The 25578-nt window shown below is 43.5% G+C and overlaps 1 protein-coding gene across 1 annotated transcript in view; it reads left to right on the forward strand.

The window, feature by feature from the left end:
* The window catches only part of ABCC4 (ATP binding cassette subfamily C member 4 (PEL blood group)), a 223382-nt gene that overhangs the window by 171402 nt on the left and 26402 nt on the right, over window positions 1-25578 (forward strand). The window contains exons 21-26 of the mRNA XM_084876712.1: window positions 6988-7138; window positions 11499-11618; window positions 12737-12847; window positions 13730-13830; window positions 15008-15199; window positions 22941-23096. Of these exons, the coding sequence (XP_084732838.1) occupies window positions 6988-7138; window positions 11499-11618; window positions 12737-12847; window positions 13730-13830; window positions 15008-15199; window positions 22941-23096 (831 nt within the window). The remainder of the gene's footprint in view (window positions 1-6987; window positions 7139-11498; window positions 11619-12736; window positions 12848-13729; window positions 13831-15007; window positions 15200-22940; window positions 23097-25578) is intronic.

The raw sequence follows: 25578 nt of genomic DNA on the forward strand, positions 1-25578 counted from the left end.
AGAGAGTTACGGTAGAAACATCGATGAGAGAGTCATCGATCAGCTGCCTCTTGAACACCCCCTACTGGGGATATGCCCGCAACCAAGGTACATGCCCTTGACCAGAGTCGAACCCGGGACCTTTCAGTCCACAAGCCGACGCTCTATCCATTGAGCCAAACCGGTTTCGGTGGTGCCCTTATTTCTAGGGGATGCCCTTTAAAAGTAGCGTACAGAGGGACTCCAGCATTGAATTTCTTCATAAGCTCTAACACTGAGGTAAGGTAGAAAGGGAGTTATTGATCAATAAGATGATGATCACAAAGAAAGGAAGAAGTGCATTACATTTCCCTAATATTATCTATGTGTGGTTCAGAAATTGTAATCTGTACCCCACCATTCCACTATGCAGTGGAGTTAGCTAGGACTCAGATTAAAGAACTAACTGAAGACTACACAAGCCCCAGAGCTTGTGTGGATATGAAAAGATCCCAGGCCAAAATGGGGGATGAAAGAAATAATGGACATATCCCAAGGAAAGGACAAGTGTAGAAAGTTTAATCTTAGAGTTTGCATAGACCTCTTCATACACTGACTGGGATGAAGTAAAAAGAAACAAGTGGTCAAGGAAGGAACCAGATTTGACCTCTGAACTCCCTAAGACAATGGTTGGCAAACTGCGGCTCGCGAGCCACATGCGGCTCTTTGGTCCCTTGAGTGTGGCTCTTCCATAAAATACCATGGCCTAGTATTTTGAGGAAGTGGAGTTAGAAGAAGTTTAAGTTTAAAAAATTTGGCTCTCAAAAGAAATTTCAATCGTTGTACTGTTGATATTTGGCTCTGTGGACTAATGAGTTTGCCGACCACTGCCTTAAGACACGGGAGGAGCCACCTCAACACATAACTTACACCTGAGGATTTAGTACTAATCCTAGGTTGATATTAAGGTTTAGGAGCTTACATTTAAGACTCTTCCACACTTTTCTCTTTGCTTCTATTTACCTATCATTGTAGTATAATGAGTATTATTTGATTGGAATTACATTTTACTTCTTAATACTTGTAGAATTTTATATAGCCTGCTCAAAATGTTACTGCCTCCACAAGAATCTCGTACTAGCCAGCAGCACAATCTACTGTATGTGATAGCCATTTTATGGAACGGTTATTTTTTTATCTTATATGTTTCCAAAATAAATAGATAGAAGAATCTCTCCTACACCCACATCAGTAAACAGCTTACTGATGAAAAAACTAGGCATCATTTCTTTCTCCAAATCAGAAGAAAATCTTGCCATGTTTTCTTGCCAAGAAGTGAATCTTGCTTTGTTTATTGCATTTAAGCCATATCTTCTGTGAGATCAGCAATAGTTTAAGGCAATCTGGATGATTTGCCCTTATCACAACTTGGAACAGAATTCTTTGGAGTCTGACTGACAGTAGATTTTAAAGCTTTGAAATTCCTTTGAGGTGTTAGCAATCTTAATGATCCTGGTTTTATTTTTTTAATGCTGTAAGCAAATAATAAAAGTACTGTCTACTTGTTAAGTGGTCTTATGATTAAATACATATTTTACTTAGTATTTAATGTAAGTATGCGAGTGAGGAAGAGTTCAAATAGTAATGGAGTGAGCCAAAAGTATGGATGACATATTTATTTGCATAGAATAAGAAGAATACATTTTTACTGCTGTTTATAGAAAACATGTTCTTTGGCACAAGCTTCACAAAGACGAGCAGGAACAGAATTCCATGGAATTAAGTTGAAAGTAAATCGTGGGTAGATACCTAGGAATTCTTACAGGACTGTAAGCAGTTTGGTAGTTAGATGCCAAACAGGCAAACAGGTCTTTGTGTTTGAAATTGTGCTTGTGATGGGACTATGTTAAAATCTATAATATTACAATACAATGTTAATTCTAGAGGAAGAGACTTCCTAGGGAAATGAAATGTTTTTACCACCATCTGAATGCAGATATTGAACATGCAAAATAGCCTCATTTTTTTTGTGCTTGTGTTTTATGTATTTACTAGAGGCCCAATGCACGAATTCATGCACAGGTGTCGTCCCTCAGCCTGGCCCGTGATCAGGGCCCATCAGGGCCCATCTTGCCCAGTCCGAATCAGCCTGGGAGGTTGGCTGGCCAGGGGAGGGACTGAAGGAGTTGGCTGGCAGGCCCCATCAGGGCCGATGGGGGGGTGCAGCGGGGAGAACACGTGAGGGCGGAAGGTTCACTATAGGTTGGCTGTGGGAGTGCACTGATGACCAGGGGGCAGCTCCTGTGTTGAGCGTCTGCCCTCTGGTGGTCAGTGCATGTCATAGCTACCGGCTGATCATCCAGTCGTAACAGTTGCTTAGGCTTTTATATATTTATTTATTTTTTTTTCGTATTGAATATTTTTACGTATTGAATTTTTACTTTATTATCCATATTTTTCGTATTGAATATTCAAATATGAATCTGATATGTATATGGGATACAATATTATGCAGAGTTTTAAAGAACAGGCACTGGTCAAAAATGACTGAATTATCTGACTTTGGGCAAATTACTAAACCTCTCTGAGTGTCATTTTCCTGCCTAGTAAATGGAGATGATAATCCCTCTTATTAAGAGTTGATTCGAGAATAAGATTAAATAATGACTGTGAAATACTTAAGAGGTTGGACACATTATAAGCTTCATGAAATGTATATTCATTATTAGTATTTGGGCGGGTGGGATGACCAACATTTCATTGCTTGCCAACTAGATCTAGGGGATTGTGGGACTTCTTCAGTATTATGAGGAAATTTGCCATTAGGCATCAACAATAAATATGGCATTCTTTTTTTCCAAAGTTTTTGATTGGGCAGGTTTTTAAAACCATTACATTTTTTTTTATAAGCACTTTTCCCTTTTTTTTTATTTTGTACACCTTATTTATATTCGCTTGTATGCCAGTGTGGTTTGTTAGGAACAGCTGCCCACAGCCGCAGCAGGCTTCCTGAGAAGGAGGGGTACATGTCACATTTCCCTTCATAAGGGCTGGTGGCAGGTTCCTCCACCTTAGTCACCCTGGCATCCAAATCAAGATGCTTGCTTAGTAAGAAGGCCAACCTGGATGGGGTAGACACAGTTGACTTTCCTGGGATTCAGTGGTTCACAAAATCTAGCTTTTGTGTTTTCCATGATAACGGCACCAGCTCATGATGCACAAAGTAGAAAATGTCAAATCGATCTTCTCTTTTGAATAACCTGGTAAGCAGGCATTTGGTTTGCTTTTGAGTCAGAGATCCCCACCTTATTCCTTACGTCTCCCTGAATGCTCAGCAATTTCAGAGCGAGTGTGTCTTCAATAAGAAGAAGCAAGGCTTTCCCCTTAGAGGAAAAAGGATGTGGAATGCAAACAGTAACAATTAAAAAAAAGTTTTGTTGGAGTTGCCTTCAGGTTCCCGAGGTTATCAGGGCTTGGGGGGGTTGAGGTGGGAGGGGGAATGAGGGGAGGATATGTAGAGGTCAGAAATTGTAGTAGGCATGAGGTTTATTATCCATCTTATTTCAGAGGTGCATATTCAAATAAAATAGGTCCTGGATACAACAGCTAGAGAAAAACCACAGCCACTTTTACTCTCCCTCCACGCCCCCCCCCACCCCTCCGCCCTGCCCCCTAACAACTAATGAAGGTAAGCCTGGTGACTTTAGTTAGGATCTGCCAGCTGGAAGACCCTCCCCCATGAGCGTGAAGGAAGAAGGTGGGCTCCTTCATGGGTGCAGCGGGGTGGGATGCATTGGTGAATCCAGTAGCTGTGAGACATTGTTCAGAAGCCAGACAGCCCTATTTTTTAAAAAAAATATATTTTATTGATTTTGTACAGAGAGGAAGGGAGAGAGATAGAGAGTTAGAAACATCGATGAGAGAGAGTCATCGATCAGCTGCCTCTTGCACACCCCCTACTGGGGATATGCCCGCAACCAAGGTACATGCCCTTGACCGGATTCGAACCCGGGACCCTTCAGTCCCCAAGCCGACGCTCTATCCATTGAGCCAAACCGGTCCCGGCAGACAGCCCTATTTTTCTCCATTTATTTATTGGAATTTGTTCCTGCAGAATTCTATTCCTCTTGTCTCTGGGTTTTGTGATGATAACCACAGTACAGCAGAGACTGGGAGAAGCTGTAAAAGCACAGGGGTCTGCATCAAGACAATGCAGTTTGATGATTCACAAGGGCTCCCGACCACACGTTCAGCCCTTGTGGTTTCCTCCATCCTCCCTGCTCCTCCTGTCTGCAGCTGTGGGCATGGATTCCCAAAGTCCAGTGTGCTCCCGGCTTTCTCCCTGATACCTCGCTGCTTACAGGGAGAACTGGGGACCGCCACTTAAACTCCCAGCTTCCTGGCTCCTTATCTGTCAGTGGAAATGACAGTTCTATCTTTTCTCATTCAGAGCTGGTGGTGAGGACCTTTGTGAAAAGTGATTTGGAAAAGCTGTGAAACGATAACCTACGTCTGCATAGGCGTCACCCTGCTAATCCTCCCACCGCGGATGGCTGCCCTGGGTGGGCAGTGGGCACGGTGCTGGGCTGGCAGATAGGGGATGCGGTGCCAGTGCTGAGACGACACAGGAGAACCCGCGTTCACTTTTGCTGCTGGGCTCCTTCTTGGTCATAGGTTGCATCAATTGTGATTACTACCTGCAAATTCTCCATGCCACTCTCTTTCTGTTTGTTAAGCCCGCCTGTGAAATTTGTTCACAAGTCTCTTTTTATTTTTAAAAAAATATTTTTTATTGATTTTTTTACAGAGAGGGAGGGAGAGAGATAGAGTTAGAAACATCGATGTGAGAGAAACATCGATCAGCTGCCTCCTGCACACCTCCTACTGGGGATGTGCCCGCAACAAAGGTACATGCCCTTGACCGGAATCGAACCCAGGACGCAGGCTGATGCTCTATCCACTGAGCCAAACTGGTTTTGGCATAAGTCTCTTTTTAGAACCCTCTAAACAGGGTCCAGTATTCCTCCGTATGTTTCTGTAGCACCCTGTGCCTTGTGCAGGTGGTCATGGGTTTGCGTTCATCAAAGATGATAAACTTTGAAGGTCTTGACCCATGCCAATATGCATCTTCATGTCCCCACCATTCGATCTCTTCCCCCCCCCCCTCCCCCCCAACCTTTCAGAGAGGAAAGGAGAAGTTGAAAAAATAGAAACATCAATGAGGAGAGAGCCCGGAACTCTGGCATGTGTTCTAACTGGGAATCAAATCATTCCCTCCTGGTTCACAGGTTGATGCTCAACCAGGGTTGAGCTCAGGCAGGGTGTTTAGAGGAAAAAAACTAAAGATAAATTAGGAGGCTCAAATAAGTCACTGTTTTTTCCTGGGCAGCAAAAAGTTGATTATGAGGGGCAAGCTTTAGTATATTATAACGGCTGACAACATGTACTCCCTAACATATGTTTTGCAGTCTGGGTCAAGTTGGTTTTCCTCTTCCTGTGCCTCAGTGTCTCCATCTGTAAAATGGGATAATATTACTAATTCAATAGGGCTATTGTGAGAATTAAGTGAATTAATGCACATGAAGTATTTATTCAGTTACACAGACAGCATGCAGGAAGTGTTAAATATAGGTAGAACATGAAAGCCAAACCCCACTTCCAAAGGTAAACATTTTCCTCCTTTTCTGAGTACTGAATTTACAGCTATCCACTTTTTTTTATTGTCTAAAGTTTTACATATGTCTCTATCCACTTCTTTATCTCTGAGTATAGCTGCATCTTCTGATTCTTCATCTGTAATAACTACTTTGCTCATTTCCTACGTGGTATCTACTGACTCATGATAGTTTGGGATTCAAGTCTTACCCCCTCTGAGTCTCAAATTTTCTCACCAGCTTAATAAGGAAAATAGCAATGCCTACCGCATGGAGCTACTGAGAGCATCAGAAGAGCTCATGCCCAGGAAGTTCTTATCTCCTGTCTGGCATATAGTAAGCATTCGATAAGTAGCAGCAGGATCACACCTATGTTTTTGTTATTTGGTTGGATGGGAAAACATTTCCTGCCATTACAACACATCTTTGGAAGTGAGGAATTTAGTCCTAACAAAACAACTCATTAAATCTATTTTTGAAAAGAATTCTTGGTAAGGAGGTGAAAGGGTTCCAGGACCCATTTCCAGTGTGTGTGTGGAGGCTTTCCCACACCAACAAGAAATTATCGGATGCCAGCATGATGTCCGGGCATTTGACTCAGTTCTGACACCATCTGTCCAGGATGGAATCTGATTCCACAGATAAAGGAGATAAAGGACTTAGTCTCACCAGACCGCCATTCACTTCAGACTCACTTGCAAGCCCGGCTTGTTACCTGTGCTTCTGAATGACTGGCTGCAAATCAGGGGTTTCACTGAGACCCTCCTTGGGCTCCATTAATTTGCTAGAATGGCTCGTAAAACTAGAAAAACCCATTTACTCGCTAGGTGACCGATTTATTGTAAATGCTAAGAATATGGATCCACCGCCAGTGAAGAGAGACATAAGGCAAGGTGCCGGAAGCCAATTATTGTTTTAGTAATAGAGAGCTGAGGACAGGGAATTTGGAGGGCTGATCAACCTTAATTGCTCTAGCAGTGTTTCCCAAAGTGTGGTACGGGAAGAGTTTGGTGAGGGTACGTGTTGCACCGGAGTTTGGTGGGGATATGCACTGCACCGTGCTTAGCTGCGCCTAATTCTGTTCTCATGAGTACGAGGGGTACTCAGCGTTACGAAAATTATAGAAAGGGTACACATATGTCAAAAGTTTGGGAAACACTGAAAGTTTTAATCCTCTAACCATAGATTGGCTCCATTGTCAACCAGTTCTGTTCTCTAGGTGTATTCCTAAGGCTACTTCCTTAACATAAAAAAGACGAGTACCTTGATAACCTGGGCGCTCTGTGTGGGAAATGGGGGCAGAGACCACATCGTTAATTCTTGTTTTAAGCCACAACATCACAGGAGACCTCTGCATCTCTTTTCACTGTTTCAGACGTTTCTGCAAGTGATTGGTGTGGTCGGCGTGGCGGTGGCGGTTATACCGTGGATCGCAATACCCTTGGTTCCCCTCGCCATCATTTTCATCGTTCTTCGGAGATATTTCTTAGAAACGTCCAGAGATGTCAAACGCCTGGAGTCTACAAGTGAGTACAAAGGCTCTCAGGTTGGGATGGCAGCAGTGCAATCTGGCTTCCATTCATGCCCTAATTAAGGAGGCCCCTGAAATTCTCATCAAGTTAACATGAACTGAGGACTAAAACCTCCGTTAGTCAGTGTGGCCTCTACCGCAAACAGATCAGTGCCACGCCAGGTGCAGCCTTCAGCTTGGCATAAGGCAGGAATGGATGTCTGTGGAGTAATATTTCGTGGGAACGTGAGCACTGAAGACAGACAGTTTTCCTCCTGGTCATGACATACCTCCTAATCTGGAGCAGAAGGCCATACATGTTTTTCTGAGGTATAAAATTTCTCATCATGTTTTAACTAGTATAGAAATAAAACAGCTTCTCTCCCCCTCCCCCAGAATTTACTAGTAATGACAAAGGAAAGGAAAAGATTAAGAGGAAGAAAAGGAGGTGTCAGGAAATACACTCATGTCAGAAAGTGATACATTTGAAAAACATATTACTCTCACATACCCCAAAAATGTCAAATAAGTTGTGGTTGTTAAATGTTTTGAAAAGATAAGCACTGCTATTTTCAGTCTTGCTATTTATTGTCATCAGTAGTGCCTCACTGTTTGAGGGCCCGTCCCCCCCCCCCCCCCGGGGGGGGGGTTGTCCATATAAATGGATACTGAAAATAATCCCCTTGGGAGGACACAGGAGAGGGATCAGTTTAGTGTGTTACTCTATTCAGCTTCCTAGTGTTAAAATAGTGGGAAAAGCATTTGACGATTAACCATTGTGTTCTACAGGTAATCACAGAGGACATACCGATAATGAGCTTATCTCATTAATGCACAAACATTTTGTTATTAAAACAACAAAATTATAAGGAGAATAGATACTAATATATTTTTTAAATCTTTGAGGACGACAGCCAAAACATAAAGAAGGAATTTAAGTAAGAATATCTAATATATATATTTTTAAGTCTATAAGGATGATAACCCAATCATAAGGGAGAAAGATATTTGTATCAGAAACCTCAACTGAGGATAGTTACTGCAAAATAATACTTAGCTTTCTGGAAGCCAGGCTAAGGAGAGAAATGTTGATTCCCACGGTTCTCCGTATCTACCAAGTGGAAAAATACAAGTTCATCAGGATAAAGGAGTTTTTGTTGTGGCAAAATGTGTGTTTCTTTTTTAATAATAAACTCTAGAAGGGCAGTCGTCCTAAGTATTTAGGCTAGTGGGTGACAGTTTCATAAAAGCTATAGCACACTTTTCAGTCATCAAGAAATCCAGTTAAACTGCTGTTGGGGGTTGGCTTTCTCATATCTTTTAATGGGGCAGCAGAGCAGGAGCAGTGTGGTCAAGGTGTTGATAGCATTCTGTTGATGTGATTTGTTAAGATGACGGGACTTGTAGAAGCAGGACAAGTGATAAGCCCCAACCATTCTTTTGTGTAGACAACAAGGCTTCAGTCATTTACTAGTTGAGGCCACTCTTTCCTTCAAACCTCACAGATAACCAAATGTGGGAGCCAGTTGATTAGACCTTCTGGTCAGTGCCATAAGTAACAATTCCACTGTTTCCTCTAAGCCAGTGTTTCCCAAACTTTTGACATATGTGTACCCCTTCTATAATTTTCGTAACGCTGAGTACCCCTCGTACTCATGAGAATGCAGAATTAGGCACAGCTAAGCACGGTGCAGTGCATATCCCCATCAAACTCTTCCCGTACCCCTAGGGGTACACGTACCACACTTAGGGAAACACTGCTCTAAGCAATAATTGATAATACTTCTTGAGGCTGCTGTTGAGACCACCAGCAAAAAGAAGGACATCTAATTGTCTTGGCTAGACGGCACAAACTTGCTTCATCCGTGTGCTTTGAATAACTGCTAAAGTCCTGAGATTTACTTTCAGGTCACACTTGAAACCTTGCAATCTTGGGCTGACATTTATGCTGCCTTGCTGTCAAATCTACAACTGATCTAATGGTTTTTCATTTTTGCAATTGTGAGCTTAGCAATGTTCAATCATAAAGAAGTGCATAAAGCCTGGATGGCATTTAGTTGTATTTCTGTAGCCAACTCTACTCATTGGGCAGTGCCTGAATCATGAAGCCATATTCAAATTTTGTCTGTAAGGGTTCTGTGGTCAACTAGCAATCTCTGCCAGGGGCATTGCTGGGGGAGTGTTAACACGTATGTGCCACGTGTTTTCAAGTCATGGATCCTCATGTCTGCTGTTTTAGAGTTCTTATGCCAGTTCTTAGGGACTTTTTTCAACCTAAGATGCTTAGTAAGATGTAGAGTATTGAGTAAGGCTTGTGAATTAAGATTGTAGGGTTTTCTAAAGATAAACTACAAAGTCTGGGGCGAGGGAGAGAGACATTTAGTCATACACAGGCATCTTTAACCCTGATTATTCTCTCTGTGAGGTGCTGTGGTCATGATAAAAAACACAGCCCTGGGAATAAGCCAGAGCTGGGTCTGTCACTCAGCTCTACCAGCTACTTGGTTGATTTACTTAATCTTGGGCAGTGCTCTTAATCCCTCGGAATGGTTTTCCTTCTATCAAGAATATAGTACACCTGCCCTCTGGAGTTCTTGTGAGGATTACTTGAGTCGAGGCTTAAACAGTGCTTGCTGGCTTCTACCAAAGGCATTAAGAACACGACAGCTAGCAGGTCACCCATAGCATTAACAAGAGCCTATAGCAAGGCTGTCAGCCCAGGGTCCTTGCAGGCAGTTCCCTGCCCACCTTGCCAGGGAAGATTTGCAACTCTGTGTCCCCAAGAGTCCTCAGGATCACGGAAAACACAGCTGTCTGTCTTGTGAAATGGAGGTTACACTTGTCTGTGACTGGTGACTAATGCCATGGGTGTTACATAGGTCTACTTCAGGATAGTTGGCTTAGTCGGTGGGAAAAAGGATATTACATTGGACACGGTAATACCAGAGACTTGGCGTCCCCTCTCTCTCTTTGTCCCAGTTAATTTTCTTGGCAAACCCTCCAATTCACTCGCCCTGGTATCCGCTCAGAGCTGAATGGCGTGTGGAAGACAGAGGATAGTTTTCCACAGGTCAAGATTCCTGTCGTACCGCTATTGCTCTTGGGTATGCGGTGAAGAAGGTGATGTGTTCTTTGGGTGCCCTGGTGTTCGAGGCTGGTGACCCTGTGGGGATAATCCATTGCCACTTTGACCTCCTAATGAGGGAAGCAAGTGAGGAGGACATCCACGCTCTGGAGAATTGTAGCTCCTCTTTTTTCCTTCTCAGAAGAATTGTCAGTGGTGAAATACAGTCTATGTGACAACATTTGCTCTGGGCATGAAGCCATGAGTTCTCTGCACATGTGTAGCACTCTCTTAATATAATGAGCCATATAAGTCCCCTGAGTCATCCTGCTGAGCACCTTCTATCCAGACTGGCCGAATTTGGGGGTGGACTGGGGCATCGGCTGGTGGGTGTAGGAAAGGCCTCTATGGAGCTTCCAACCTTTCGGATTTGGCACTTGAGTTTCAGTCTGTGTTCATATTGCTCTCTTCGAAGTCCAAGGTTAAAGGAAGCTAAAGTAAATAGAAGTTAAAAGTTGCTCAGTATGGTGGAGAGAGAACAGTGTGACCACAGCAAGACCACAAGCCTAAAACTGGGTGGTCAGCACCATCCCAGAGTCACTTAAGGTTCTTTGCCTGGATTAGATACAAGGGAAAATGTGAGGTCCTGTCTGCCTCGGAGAAGGTTTTCTCCTTTCAGCACTGTCGCGGGCTGGGGACCCTAACCTTAGCACTAACCCTAATGGTCCCAAGTCTGGAAAGAGCCCCAGGCAGAGTGGATGGTCAGATGGCCCACAGCCCAGGGCTGTCCACACATGGAGGCCTGCTCCCTCCTTGCTTGTAGAACATGCGTGGTATTGTGACACACACACTTGATGCCGGGCTAAGGAACCAGACTCTGGCATTAAGTTTGAGTTTTTCCCTATCATTTCATAAGATCTCTGTAGCCTCCTGTATCACAAGTGAGATCTTACCTTCCCCCAAACACCCAGGTTTTACCAACAGATCTTTTGAGCAGGACCATGATGAATGGGCTAGCAAAGAAAGAATTTATCTAAAACTAGCTATGACTTGAAGCTGGCCAAAGATGGGGTCAGAAAGAAGCATTTCCAGGTGGTTAATGGAAAGCATGGTGTGACCAGGGGCTTGAGGGTCGACCTGCAGGGTTTTCCCAGAAGGGGCACAGCGTTTCTGCCCCAACCCCTCTCCCCCCCTCCCCCTACCCCACCTTCCCACCGCCCGCTGGGAGGCACTGGCGGTGCTGTTTGTTGGGACATGCCACCACAGATGGTTTCCCACTGACTTTCTCTGTCGTCTCTCTCTGCTTCCCCAGCTCGGAGCCCGGTGTTTTCCCACTTATCGTCTTCTCTCCAGGGGCTCTGGACCATCCGGGCGTACAGAGCCGAGGAGAGGTTTCAGGAACTGTTCGATGCACACCAGGATTTGCATTCAGGTCTGTACTTTTCTGGAAAATGCTTCCAAAGGATGGGACCTGCTGCCTCCTGAGCCTTGACCTCCCTCTCAGGTGGCCTTGCTGGCTAGCATTCTCTCTGCCTCCCCCTGGGGCCAGCCCCACATCCTGTCGCTGCACATCTTCCTCCCCTCTCCTGCCCCCTCTGTGTTCCCCTCTTTCTCACTAACCGCACCAACCCCCCCCCCCCCCCCCTGCCCCACCCAGCCTGGCTTGCGTTGTTCTTCTATCACTGGGCCCGTGACTTTTCTGTCCCTTTGGGGCAGGCATCAGGAAACTTTTTTTTGTAAAGAGCCAGATGGTAAATATTTTAGGCTTTGTTTGCCACATCAGCTCTGTTGCAACCAGTCAACTTTGCTGTTGAAGCACAAATGCAGGCAGAAATAATGCATCAGCAAATGGTTGTGGCTGTGTTTCAATAAAACTTTATTTATAGAACAAGGTGGCGGACTGTTCTTGGCCACAGGGCACATAGTTTGCCAACCCCTTTTCCAGAACATGTGTGATGGCAGAAGTGGCTGAGGAGATCCACTTCCTAATTGTCAGATTTGCCCCCCTTTTGATACGTACTGTTCCTTGTATCTGTGAAGCTTTCCAATCTGTCTCATATTTTGAACGCTACACGCAGATCCCTTTAGTGAGATGGCCATTTAGATACAGGCTCCTAAGGCATAAACGCTGTGTACAGGGCCCTGTAGTGAGTATGGAAGGTGCTAGAAACAGACTGGGAGCTGCCCTCTCTGCTGTTGGAGCCCTGGTGACCACTTCATGCTGAGGCCCCGCTAAAGAAGACATGCACCGACGAGGCCATGTTTCCATGTTCTGCAGATGGATCACATTTCTGTCTATAACCTAAGAGTTGAATTTTTTTTTTTTAATGCATGCACCCCACAAAATCAGGAAAAACCCACTGTACTGATGCCTGAGCATGTGGCACTTAGCTTTCTGGAATCTTCAGGTTCCCTGGGTGTGCAGCTCCGCTGGCTTCCTTTGTGTAAAAATCGTCTGTAGCTTGACTGAGTACAGCGTTCCCCCTCATTCAAAGTGACTAATGTGGTCTTTCTACTTTTCCGTGTGCTCACTGTGCTTCACAACCTCAGAGGCTTGGTTCTTGTTTCTGACAACGTCCCGATGGTTCGCTGTGCGTCTGGATGCCATCTGTGCCATCTTTGTCACCGTGGTTGCCTTCGGGTCCCTGATTCTGGCAAACAGTAAGTACGGATGGGAGTAGCTGTTTGTAGTATGATTACACTGTATAGCTGCATTTACAAGTATTAAATTAAACTCTTGCCACCTTGTCTGATACCTAGTGGGTCTGTATTAGAGCATTTGCAGCCAGTGAGGTTGGGTGTGATTCTGATGTTTGGCCCACGAAGAGGACCGTTGGGGTTTGGATGGGTTGGGACCTGTGGAGATGTAGCAAGATGACCCCCTTCACAATTACCAGACTGGTAGCGTCTGGTAATTGTGAGGATAGTTCACCACTAAGCATTTTGTCTAGCTTCGGGCTTTAGGTTTTAGCTAGAGGACCACTCAGCTCTCTTGGTTGTAGGTGCCTGGGGCACTGGGTGGAGAAAGATGCTCAGCAGGAAGGAATCTTATCCTCATTGCCCCGTGGGTACCAGAGGAGCAGGTGTGAGCATGCATGGCTTGAGTTCTCCATCCCTAACTATTCCATGTTACAGCACCACATCTCAGTACTGAATAATGGAATAAGGAGAGGAGCATGTTGGATTGAAAAGCACTGGCTTTTAGTACGCATTGCTTTGTTTTTAGGGGTTTCCAACCGCAGTTGCATTGAACCTAGTAAGTGAAATGACATAATGGTCCTGGAAACCACAATGAAGAAACTCTAAATAATGACTTCCTCACATATATCACCTGCCAGGTGGTGTGTGTCAGTCAGTCCTGTGGGGTTAATAAACTCATGTAGTATTCATTGTGAATTCACATGAAAGTGTAACTATAACTACTATTGAATGCTATGTGTTTCAATACTCTGAAGGGGTCTTTTTGGTAAAGTGACAGAAAGAGCTGGACTCTGGGTTTAGAATGGACTGTCTTGACTCTCCTTTTCCCCCCCCATCGTTTAGCTTTGGATGCTGGGCAGGTTGGCCTGGCCCTGTCCTACGCCCTCACCCTCATGGGGATGTTCCAGTGGTGCGTCAGACAGAGCGCTGAAGTCGAGAATATGGTAATGTTTATCGTGACGTTCTTAGCCTCTTCCAGTCTCCTTCCCATTAAACAGCATAAAAGCGCTCCTTATGTAAAATATTAGAACTGTTATTTTTACATCGGAGCTAGCGGAGTGTTTCAGATCCTCCTCCCATCTGTTTAAAGTTAATGTAAAATAGAATGTATACATCTTTTTCTCAGTCTTATGTATGCCATGTCAGCGGGTTTTATATTCACCACAAGCTGTCTTCAAATGTAATACAGGTCTCCGTGGGAGGGAGGTTCTGAAATCCTGGAGTGGATATAAGCTAATTTCTCAGAGGCCCATTTATTTATTTTTCTTAATGGGGTTGTTCCTCTTTCCTGGGTTTTTAAAAAATTATTATTTTTAGTTTTTTCTTTGTTTAATTGATAGGCATCTCCTCCCATCACCCCCATTTTAGCATTTAGCAATTTGCCACTGAACACCTGCATTTAATTGCTGGGGTCCCTCTTTCCGGTAGAATTAAGCTCCTCTCTGTGTCTGGTCACAGGTGTTGCATTACCAGCACACTTGTTTAGGAGGGCATTTGTCAATATGTAAATGATCTCCTCTTAGGAATATTTGCACCTTCTCCTAAAAGGAGGAAAATGATAAAAATGAAATATAGACATTTTACTCTTCTAAGGAAGTACAAAGTGACTATTAAAATGAGGTTTGGTGACCGTCCAGCTTAATTCATGTATAACAGATGGCCCTTCCATAGGTTACATTACTGATTGGTGGCTATAAGTAGTCTTTTCTTTAATAAAATCCTCTTGTCTGTTTTGTTTTTACTTTTATTTTTTATTCAGGTATGAAAAGTAGATAAATGAGATCTTAGCATTCTTTTCTCTCATTTTCTTAGTTTCAATATAATGTTGAGGACAGAACTAAGTTCACCCTTAAGCATTTTGTCCAGCTTAGGGCTTTTAGTATGCATTGCTACTAAAAAGTGTCATAGTAAGTAAAAGTGTTCAAAGATGATGAACAAGTTTGTAAATCATCAAAGTCTTCATCCAGTTCCTAACTTCTCTTCTTTGGGGGGTGTTACGACATGAGATATCTTTAATCAACTAAGATAAAAACAGAATGGTTCAAAATAAAATAAAAGTACAGAGCGGTTCATTTGCAATCTCTTACCATCCTTAAACCCACGATGTCCTCTGTCTTGCAGATGATTTCAGTAGAAAGGGTGATGGAATATACAAACCTTGAGAAAGAAGCGCCTTGGGAATATGAAAAACGCCCCCCGCCGGCCTGGCCCCATGAAGGCGTGATTGTCTTTGACAACGTGAACTTCACCTACAGCCTGGACGGGCCTCTGGTTCTCAAACACCTAACAGCGCTCATTAAGTCAAGAGAAAAGGTTTGTTTAAACCACCTTACCTCTTTAAAATTTCAACTTAGGGTTTAGTGGCTGCATCCACCTGTTGGCTTCTTCGTGAATGAGTTAGGGGCCTCCTTGTTCTTAAGCAGATTACATCGGTGACTATAGGTTAATCTTGGAAACAGACTATGAATGTGAATACCAATATTTCTCTCGTGGTGTGAGCTGCCTCATGGTGGTTGGTGAGCCCCGGGCCGAGGCTGGAACTTACCCTGCCCCAGGATATGGATCTAACATCTCATTATTCACACCTAAGTCTTGGAAGTCAACCCTGGCTACTTGTTAGTATCTCTCTAGTCTCTAGTTCCGATCAATTCTTACTAATTTGTATTTCACAGTCCTTCTCTTCCTCCTCTGGGTGGCCTTTAGTTGCTGCCCTCTGTCCCTTGGCCCATTTTGTAGACTTGCCCTCCTCTAACCCATCCTTTGCTGTCATTCCCCTGCCCTCCCACCAGCAGGCTGCTGCTTTCTGGGACACTGGTCTGATCCCTGTGGGTCCCCAATAGCTCCTGGCCTGGGTGATGCACTGCTAGACCCATAGCCCTGGGTCCACTCCATCGGGGTGGTATGGCCAGCACTCAGCCACCAGAGAAGATTCTGGAATCCATGACCCAGTCAGGACTCAGCTGGGGTCAGTAAAGGGCCCAGAGACTCACTCACATTTGATGGAAGGAGGCTCAGGGGGCAGGGGAAGCCACACGTGGGGGACCCAAAGGAGGACCTACCGGGGGGACCTACCAGGGTCTAAGTGCCCCGACAATGGGAGCTGGGCCCTCAGCTGGACCAGGGCAGGCTCTTAAAGAAGTGGTTAAACCAGAACAGACGAGGCTGTAGAAAGCTCTACTCTCACCTACCCCTCGAGCCCCAATTCCCAACATGAACCCCTCCATTCCCACCCCCACACTTGGCTAGTGTGAAGGTTCTGCCAGAGCATCAGGCCTCCTGGCTCCCTTTCCACAGGAACCCTTTTTTTTTTCATCACCTGGATTTTGAGAGCCTCCTTGTTTTCAGAGTCAATTCTAATGCTAGTATACCCCCATGTTCATAGAAGGACTCTTCACAGTAGCCAAAAGTTGGAAATAAGCCAAGGGACTAATGGATAGTCAAAACGTGGTAGATCCAAACAATGGGGTATTATTCAGCCTTAGAAATGAAGGACCTTTTGACACATGGATGACCCTTGAGGACGTTGTTTTAAAATTTTACCTATATGTTCCCAAACATTCTAGTTTAGCACCTCTTAGTTGGGATTCAGGAATCTGCAGTTTAACAACTCCACCAGGTGATTCTCATCGTGAGAGAAGTTTGGGAAACACTGTTTTAAATGAAAGAAGCCAGACACAAAACGACCGATGCTACATGATCCCACCTGGATGAGGTTAGGCGCGTTGTTAGGTTCAGAGACGGAGGAAATAGGATGGCGATTGCCAGGAGCCCGGCCAGAAGCCGGCAGGTGAGGTGAGTGGAAGTTAGTGCTTCATGGGTATAGATAGCATTGCATTGCAAGGCAAGAGAGTTTTGTAGATTGGTTGCACAACAATGAGAATGTACTTAACACTACTGAACTGTCTGTATACTTAAAATGCAATTTAAGTTGGTAAACTTTGTTATGTGTATTTTACCACAATTAAAAAATAAAGGTGGTACTTATGCCGTGCTTTGTAATTTGAGGTCTGCCCTCACAGTCAGTACACTGAGGCTTCTTAAGGTCAGGGAGCATCTCATTTTCATCTTTGTTCCCCAGAACATGGCACTCTGCAGGCGCACGGTGGGTGGGGAGGCACTGCCGGCTGCGAGAGTGCGTAATGCACAGGTGTGAAGCGCCCGGTAAGAAAAACAGACACCCAGGACAGCTCCTGTAAACAACCCATTACCTAGATGCATTAAGTGCCTTAAGCACTGCTCTGTTAAGCTCTTCTCCACCACAGACCCATTTAGTGGACGATAGCCATAATTTAATGAATGATACCCTTGTGACATGAAAGAATAACTGTTCAACTTAATGCCCAAATGATACCCGGGAGCAGCTCTGCTGAGTCACGTGGCCCACGCTGGCTCATTATTTCCAGTTCTATTGCAGGTCGGGAGGGAGGTGAGGACTGCTGCGTAGGGGGAAACATTAACTACCGCTCTCGATGGAGTCCCATCCCTCAGAGCACTGTCAGGGAGGCTCACTCACCGGCAGACACTGACCGTCGGATTGCACGTGCCACACATAATTCTGTTCATTTGCAACATGAATTAAATTTCCCAGGAAATCTCGGAGTATGAATTATCTAAGAAACTCGGTCGTACCGCTTAGAAACATAACAGATGTTCGTTCTTGAATCTAAAATGCACACCTCCCTTCCCAGAGTTGTAGGATTATCTTAGATTCTAAAATGTTTGTGGGAGCCGAAACCGGTTTGGCTCAGTGGAGATAGAGTGTCAGCCTGTGGACTGGAGGGTCCCAGGTTCGATTCCAGTCAGGGGCATGTATGTTGGTTGTGGGCACATCCCCAGTGGGATGCAGCTGGTTGATCCCTCTCCCTTCCTCTCTGTAAAAAAATCAATAGAATATATATTTAATAAATAAATAAAATAAAATGTTTGTGGGAAAATCGAGTTCGGAAATGGAAGTACGGTAACTCCAGTAGCTTGGCTTTTGCTCTGTGTCTCTGCCCACCACAGTGTCACGCCGTGCTCCACTCGTGTGTTTAGAGATCGTACCTGCCCAGCGTAGTGATGAAATGATTTCACTGTGCCTGTGAAGGTCCCGGGTCCCATCTCCATGCCTATGCCAGGTCTGTTACTCTGGGACACCCCTCAGTCTGGCATTTGATGGAGAGAGGCTGTTCAGGAGACGTGGGGATGTGTGAAATGCTGCTTTATTCTCCTGCACGTATTTCCTCTGCTGTCCAGATTCCTGGAAAACGAGAAAGTATAATAGGTACTAAGCGGCAATCTAATTCCTGTAGTAAATGAGAAAGTCTGATAGGTACTAAGCAGCAATCTAATTCACAGAAGAAACAACAAGTAAAAGAAAGAACCAAAATGAGGCAAATAGCACCCTGGGCAACCTCGTTAGGTTCTAAACACTGGCTGCATGTTTCATTTAGGCGATTTTGAGGTTGATTTGATCATTTTAGTGAGTACTGGGCCATTGTAAAGCATTTCCCAGCCCAAGAGGTAGATTAATTTTGGGTTTTTTTTTTTTTTTTTCTTGCTCAGAGCTATTGCTTGGGTAATACATTTTACAGTTGTGTGCTTGATCTTGCTATAATGCACAAAAATGTTAGTTCCCTGAATTTCCTCCTTTTTAACGTAGTACTTTCTCAGGAACCTCTCCCCTCACTCCAGAGTGTCCCAGTCCCCAGGCCACTTCCGGTTTCCTTCCTACTCAGACAGCAGGGCATCACACCCCCATCACTTGAGGCGGACTCTCAAGCCCAACAGAGCTCTTGGCTCAGAATCCCATTTGAAAAGGGCCCCCTCTCCTGAAGTTCTACTCCCAAGGCAGTTTTTGATGACTGATAGCCCATGAAATGTCCTTTGACAGTTTGAAATTAAGCTCATCAATTACCCCATCCGCTATGATTCAGCAGGATGCTCTAGATCAGGGGTGGGGAACCTTTTTCTGCCAAGGGCCCTTGGGATATTTATAACTTCACTCCTGGGCCATACGAAATTATCGCCTTAGAAATTAGCCTGCTATATTGGGTCAAACATTTAATTAACTCACCCCAGTGCCTTGGCAGGGCCAGATCAAATGACTTCTCTGGCCTCACACAGCCCACGGCCGGTTCCCCACCCCTGCTCTAGAAAGTTCTGTCACTCACCACCCCACAGGTTTGTTTTCTGTTCTCCACAAGATGAGACATGTAAAGCTTCTCCTAGCACAGAGACCAGCACAGCGTAATCTCTTGGACAAAGAGGGCTGTTGTTATCACAGGGTGTACAAATGGTTGTCTGGCCTGTGAAAATGAGGGGGTTGGCCATTTGCAATCCCATTTATGGTTATAGGATCCATATAGGAGCCATGTCTGTCTTCTTTGTCCAGCTTATTGTCTATCTAAACAATATGGGAGTAGATGTTCCATAAATTTCTCCAACCTGAGGTAGACTCCCCAAACTCTCTACAAAATGCCCCTTTTGTGCAGGACCCCGCAGGCAATACAGATCATTCAAAGGTGAACTAATGCAGAGCCCCTGTCAACACATGCAGTCCAGAGAAGAAACAAGGAATTATAAAAATGTCTGCCACAGGAGATGGAAGGGGGTCACAGTTTTTATGGACGTGTAGAAGATGATGTAACATCTGTTAGGGGGAACAGGTAGAATGTTTCGAAGAAATGGGGCATTTGAAACAGAATTTGTGATGTGGCTAGGATTTCAGTAGGTGGAAATGCATGTGAAAGTCATTCTAGCATAAGCAAAGATGTGATGCCTTGATTCATTGAATGAAGAACTAGGCTCCTGCAGAGCCTTCAGGGAAATGAACCCCCAGGCGTGCAACACTCATTTTCACCTTTTTTTTTTTTTTTTTTTTTAATATATTTTATTGATTTTTGTACAGAAAGGAAAGGAGAGAGATAGAGAGTTAGAAACATCAATGAGAGAGAGTCATCGATCAGCTGCCTCTTGCACACCCCTTACTGGGGATATGCCTGCAACCAAGGTACATGCCCTTGACCAGAATCGAACCCGGGGCCCTTCAGCCCCCAAGCCGACGCTCTATCCATTGAGCCAAACTGGTCCCGGCTCATTTTCACCTTTAATCCCCACAACTACCTAGTAATCGTAAGGATGCTGACTTTTGGAGATAAGGATAGAGAGGTTTGTTAGACAGTTTTGTAAAGAAGACTTCCAGGTACACAGACAAGCGTAGAGGGGTCCTTGGGAGGTTTAGCCTGAGAAGTGAGTGCACATGGACTGTCGTGGGAAGATGCAAGAGGCAGGAAGCCACTGTCTATTGTGTACTCCCAGCAAGGTGTTAATGGGGACCATGATTCCACTTTTTGGAATGAAACTGATAATCGCTTAAAACAAAGTTATAACACCCAGTTTTGTGGATGTGCAGTGAATCCGGTAAAAGTAGAAATTGATCTATTTATGGAAGGTAGTTTCGCAGGTACTTAACAACCTTCTTTGAAAATGTTCATACCTGTCTGGCAGCAATTCCACATCTAAGAATTTTTCTGAAAGAAATAATTAAGGTTGTTTGCAAAGATTTAACTTCAAGAGTATTTGACAGTTATTTATAATAGCAAAATATCTACAAAGAGGGGATTTGATAATAAACGATCACATACTATAATATCATGTAGCCATTAAAATAACTTATTAAATATTAAACAAAAGCAGGTTATAATGGTATATTCATATTAACCCCATTTTCTTTAAATATATGAGCTAATATCTTAAGAAAACACACAGACACACACTTTGAAAGAAAATACTTAAACATCTTAAGAATGATTTTATCTGAGTGCTGGAATTACTGCTAGTATATATTTACCTTCAAATTTACTCTCAGTGATTATGATTTAGAAAAGGATTGGTTTTATTTATTTTTTTTTTATGTGGTAATGCAGCCTTGCACACAGGTGAGGTCTGGGCATTATAATGAGGGGATTGGGGTCATGACACATTGCAGAAGTAGAGTCTTCAAGGCCATGCCAGTGTTGAAAGAACTACAAATAAGGTGAATGTTCTGAGCCCGTGAGCCTGGAAAAGAAGTTAGGGAGTGAAGAGGAGACGTCAGGAGGGGACCAGCTGTTGTGAGTGGGGCATTGGGTATTAATCATGTTGAATTGGATGTATGAAGAGAGATTCAGGGGCAAAAGTCTACCACTCAGGTGCCAGTCCTCAGACCAACCTTAGCAGATGCAAAGCAGTTAAAAGAAGACTGCCTCTTTGGTATTGTGAAAGTGAATGTACTGATTGGGGACAGTCTCCATGGGCAATTGGTAAAACCCACTGGTGGCGTGTGAAAGACTCCAGCTTAGCTTTTTTTTTTTAAAGATATATATATATATATATATATATATATATATATATATATATATATATATATATAATTGATTTTTTACAGAGAGGAAGGAAGAGAGATAGAGAGTTAGAAACATTGATGAGAGAGAGTCATCGATCAGCTGCCTCTTGCACACCCCCTACTGGGGATATGCCCGCAACCAAGGTACATGCCCTTGACCGGAATTGAACCTGGGATCCTTCAGTCCACAGGCCAACGCTCTATCCACTGAGCCAAATCGGTTTCGGCTCCAGCTTAGCTTTGATGACCGGCCAGGAGAGAGAAACATAGGTGGGTTTTCTCTGAATGGCCATTTTCTTATCATCCTCACTGTGATTTGGAACTCCCAATCCTATGATCCTGAGCCTCAGCCGGGCAATAAATTCTTTTTTCAAATGCCATTATTGATTTTACAATTAGGCTTTGAATCTTTGGAGGTATTCAAATGAGAAAATATATACGGTTCCCACCATATAATCAGTGCTCAGAAAGGTTTAGTTCTTCTGTGTTTAAAGCTGTGAGTTTTTTAAAGTCTAGTGAAATAATTTAGTGATGGAAAGCATATCTTATGCCCCTCATCGATCCCAGAATCCTGGGCAGCTCCCACCAAGGAATTTTCATTTGGGCAAGCTCCTTGGTTTAAAAACACACATAAAAAACCATCTCCCTCCCCCAAAAAACAAACAAACAAAACAATAACACACACACACACACACACACACACACACACACACAGCAGTTTCTGCATACAGATTTACAAGCACACAGCTAAAAGCCAGTTTTTACAATACTGTTTCACTCCTGACCAGCATTATACTGATTCTTTGATCTTATTGTCAGTGCACTTAATTTCTCTCTGGTTTTAATAACTAGACTGATACTTGACATGTTTCTTTCCCAAGGGGCAATTTATAACTATTAATTGGTTTGTAAAATGCCTTTTGAACTGCTCAGATGAAAGGTCTCATGTAAATAGTAAATGCTTCTTATGTTGTTGTTGTTGTTGATTTCATTGTGTGTATTTTGACTACTTGCTACTTACTGTCTTTTAAGACACTGAAACCTACATTTTAAAGTGTTTAGATCTTTCCTTTCAAGAACAAACATAATCAGGTATTTAATATCCAGAAGTGATTTAGCTTCTTTACCAAACAATACTTCCTCTTTAAAGGTAGGACCTGGGAAGGAGGAATGCTTGTTTATGTATAACACTTCTGACTTGACTTGTTGGCACCACAATAAAAAAGCATCCAAGAAATTCTCAAGTTTCAAAATATCCAGACACAGGGATAAAGCGAATTTAAACCTGACTTCTTATTGACCACATAGAAGTCGACTGGCCTTTCATCATCAGGAGACTGAGTCTCTTATTTTTAACTTTTCTTTGGACAGAGAAAAAAATCACCAGGGGCAGTTTGCCACCCCAAAGGACATTTGTCAGTGTCTGACATTTTTGGTTGGCACAATTTGGGGGTACTACTGGCGTCTAGATAGATAGAACCCCAGGATTCTGGTAAACATCGTATAAAGCAAAGGATAGCTACTGTCACACAACAAAGAGTCATCTGACCCAAAATGCTGACAGTGTCCAACTTGAGAAATTCAGACTAGATTCAGTGTAGAACTTGATTTGTCTTCAACAACCAGGATTTCTCCTCAGTTTGTTGCATATTGTGTGTTTTTAAAAATCTTGCCTGGATTTCTTTGCAGGTTGGCATTGTGGGAAGAACAGGAGCTGGGAAAAGTTCCCTCATCTCGGCCCTTTTTAGATTGTCAGAACCTGAAGGTAAAATTTGGATTGATAAGATCTTGACAACTGAAATTGGACTTCATGACTTAAGGAAGAAAATGTCAATCATACCTCAGGTATGCAAGTCAGAGAATTCTCACATGATCTTTTTATAAGGGCACCTAAGTTTAATTGCTTTTAATTTTATTACTGTTTAAAAATGAGTTAAAGAGGTGATCCATTCCTCCCAGTAGAGCATATTATAACAGCAGGCATTTTTAACTGACATTTTAATCAATTGACAAGTTTAATTTGTTTGTGCATTTGTTTTGGTGTGTGTGTGTAAGAGAGAGAGAAAGAGAGAGAGGAGAGAGAGAGAAATTTAATAATTTACCCAGGTAGGTTTCTGGGCTCAAACTTCTCCAAGTTCACAATTTTATCTACTGACTAGAGGCCTGGTGCATGAAATTTGTGCACGGGTGGGGTCCCTAGGCCTGGCCAATGATCGGAGCCTATTGGGGCTGTCTCACCCAGTCCTGATCAGGGGAGGGGGGTGGGGGGGAGACCTGGGCAGGCTGTGGCCTGTTAGCTGCTGGCCAGGGCTTGGGGGCATGCTGGTTGGGGGGAGGGACTGCAGTTGGTTGGCTGGCTGTAAGAGGTTGGCTATAGGAGTGACTGACCACCAGGGGGCAGCTCCTTTGTTGAACATTTGCTCCCTGGTGGTCAGTGGTCCTTCATGGCAACTGGTTAACCCATTATTCTGGTCATCTGGTTGCAAAGGTCACTTAGGCTATATATCTCTACATAATTTTGAGAATAAAATGATAAATGTTTGTTTAGCACTTGATAGATTTCTGTAGGAAAACATTGATTTTAAGTTACTTAATGAGGACATTTTGCAGCAGGAAATAAAGCTACCCTTTCATTGGTGGTTATCTCCATGGAGACTTTTCTATGAAACTGAATGACTTTGAGAATTTTGGAGTGCATAGGAACTCAGGGGAGACTCTTTGAACTCTAGCCATTAGTAAATGGTACAGGCCAGGGAGGCAGTGCAGTGTAGTGAGCAAGAGCATCAGACAAGGAATTCCATCTCTCTGCACCTCAGACTTCTCTCCAGTACATGTTAGCTAGCACTACCAAGTCCCAGAGCTGCTGTGAGGACTAAATAGGTAAGTGCCTGTGGAGTGGTTCACCTGCTGTGATGATGGAGGGTTAAATTGACCCTTGTCCAGAGTTCTAATTGTTTCCTTTTCCTTTTACTCTGCTTCATAATACAGGCATGGCCTTCAGGCAGGGTTCTAGAGGTGGGTTATATGCACAATAGGAGCTCCTGTCATGCCTGTGGTTCATCTACTCAACATAAATTCAGGGAGCATGTATTGAGCAATTGCTTTCCTCTAGTATATAGCTAAGGGCAACATAAACCCTGTACCCATTGGCCGAGGCCTCAGGTCCTCCATCCTACCCTCTGCTTTGACACTTAATACATATTCAGCTTTATACTTGCTGATTATTTTTAAATTTAAGGTTTTTTGTTTAGTTTTATACTGTAATCTTCTGGCCATCAAGGGAAGCTGGGGAAAAACATACCACCTGTTGAGATGAGAAACACAGAGAAGAGACAAGACAGAAAGAGCCAGGCCAGTCGGCTTCCTGCATGTGGGTAGAAAAAGCTCTTAAGTGCCTGATCATTAGGAAGTATATAGGACATGGTACCCCAAGGGAAGGAGAATGTGGACTTGTGTCTTAAGACCGAGTTCAGCTATTGCTACCTACCACTGACCTGTAAAATAATTGGACTTTCTCTAAGTAATTTTAAAATCTATATATCCCCTTCAGAACCCCATTCAGATGCTAATTCACACCGCTTCGGTTGACTAATACCTAAAGGAACAAAACAAACAGAAAATGACAAGTATTGGAAATTATGTAGAGAAATTGTATCCTTGTGCTGGTGGGGATATAAATGGTACAGCCACTGTGGAAATCAGGATGGAATATTCTCCAAAAATTAAAAATAGACTTATGATATGACCCAGTAATTCTACTTCTGGGAATAAACCCCAAAGACTTTTGAAGGGACTTGAAGAGATATCTGTATACCCACACATTATTCATAATAGCAAAAATGTAGATATACTCCATGTGTTGGGGATGAATGAATAAACAAAATGTGGAATATCCATGCAGTGGAATATAATTCAGCCTTAAAATGAAGGCAGTTTGGATATATACTGCAATATGGATGAGCCTTGAGGACATTATATGTGGAATAAGGATAATACTATATGATTCCATTTATATGATGTGCATAAAGTAGTCATATTCATAGAGACAGCCATAGAATTGTGGTCTTCAAGCAGTAGAGAATAGGGTGTTGTTTAATAAGTACAGGTTCAGTTTTGGTGATGGATGTTCAACAGTGTTGAATGTATTGAATCCCTCTGAACTGTACACTTACAAGTGGTTGAAGTATCCCTACTTGGTTTGACTCGGTGGATAGAGCATTGGCCTGTGGACTGAAGAGTCCCGGGTTTGATTCTGGTCGAGAGCACATACCCGTGTTGTGGGCTCGATCCCCAGTAGGGGGCATGCAAGTGGCAGCCAATCAATGAT

The sequence above is a fragment of the Pipistrellus hanaki genome (assembly GCF_964339955.1).
Source record: "Pipistrellus hanaki genome assembly, chromosome: 3".
NCBI lineage: Eukaryota > Metazoa > Chordata > Mammalia > Chiroptera > Vespertilionidae > Pipistrellus > Pipistrellus hanaki.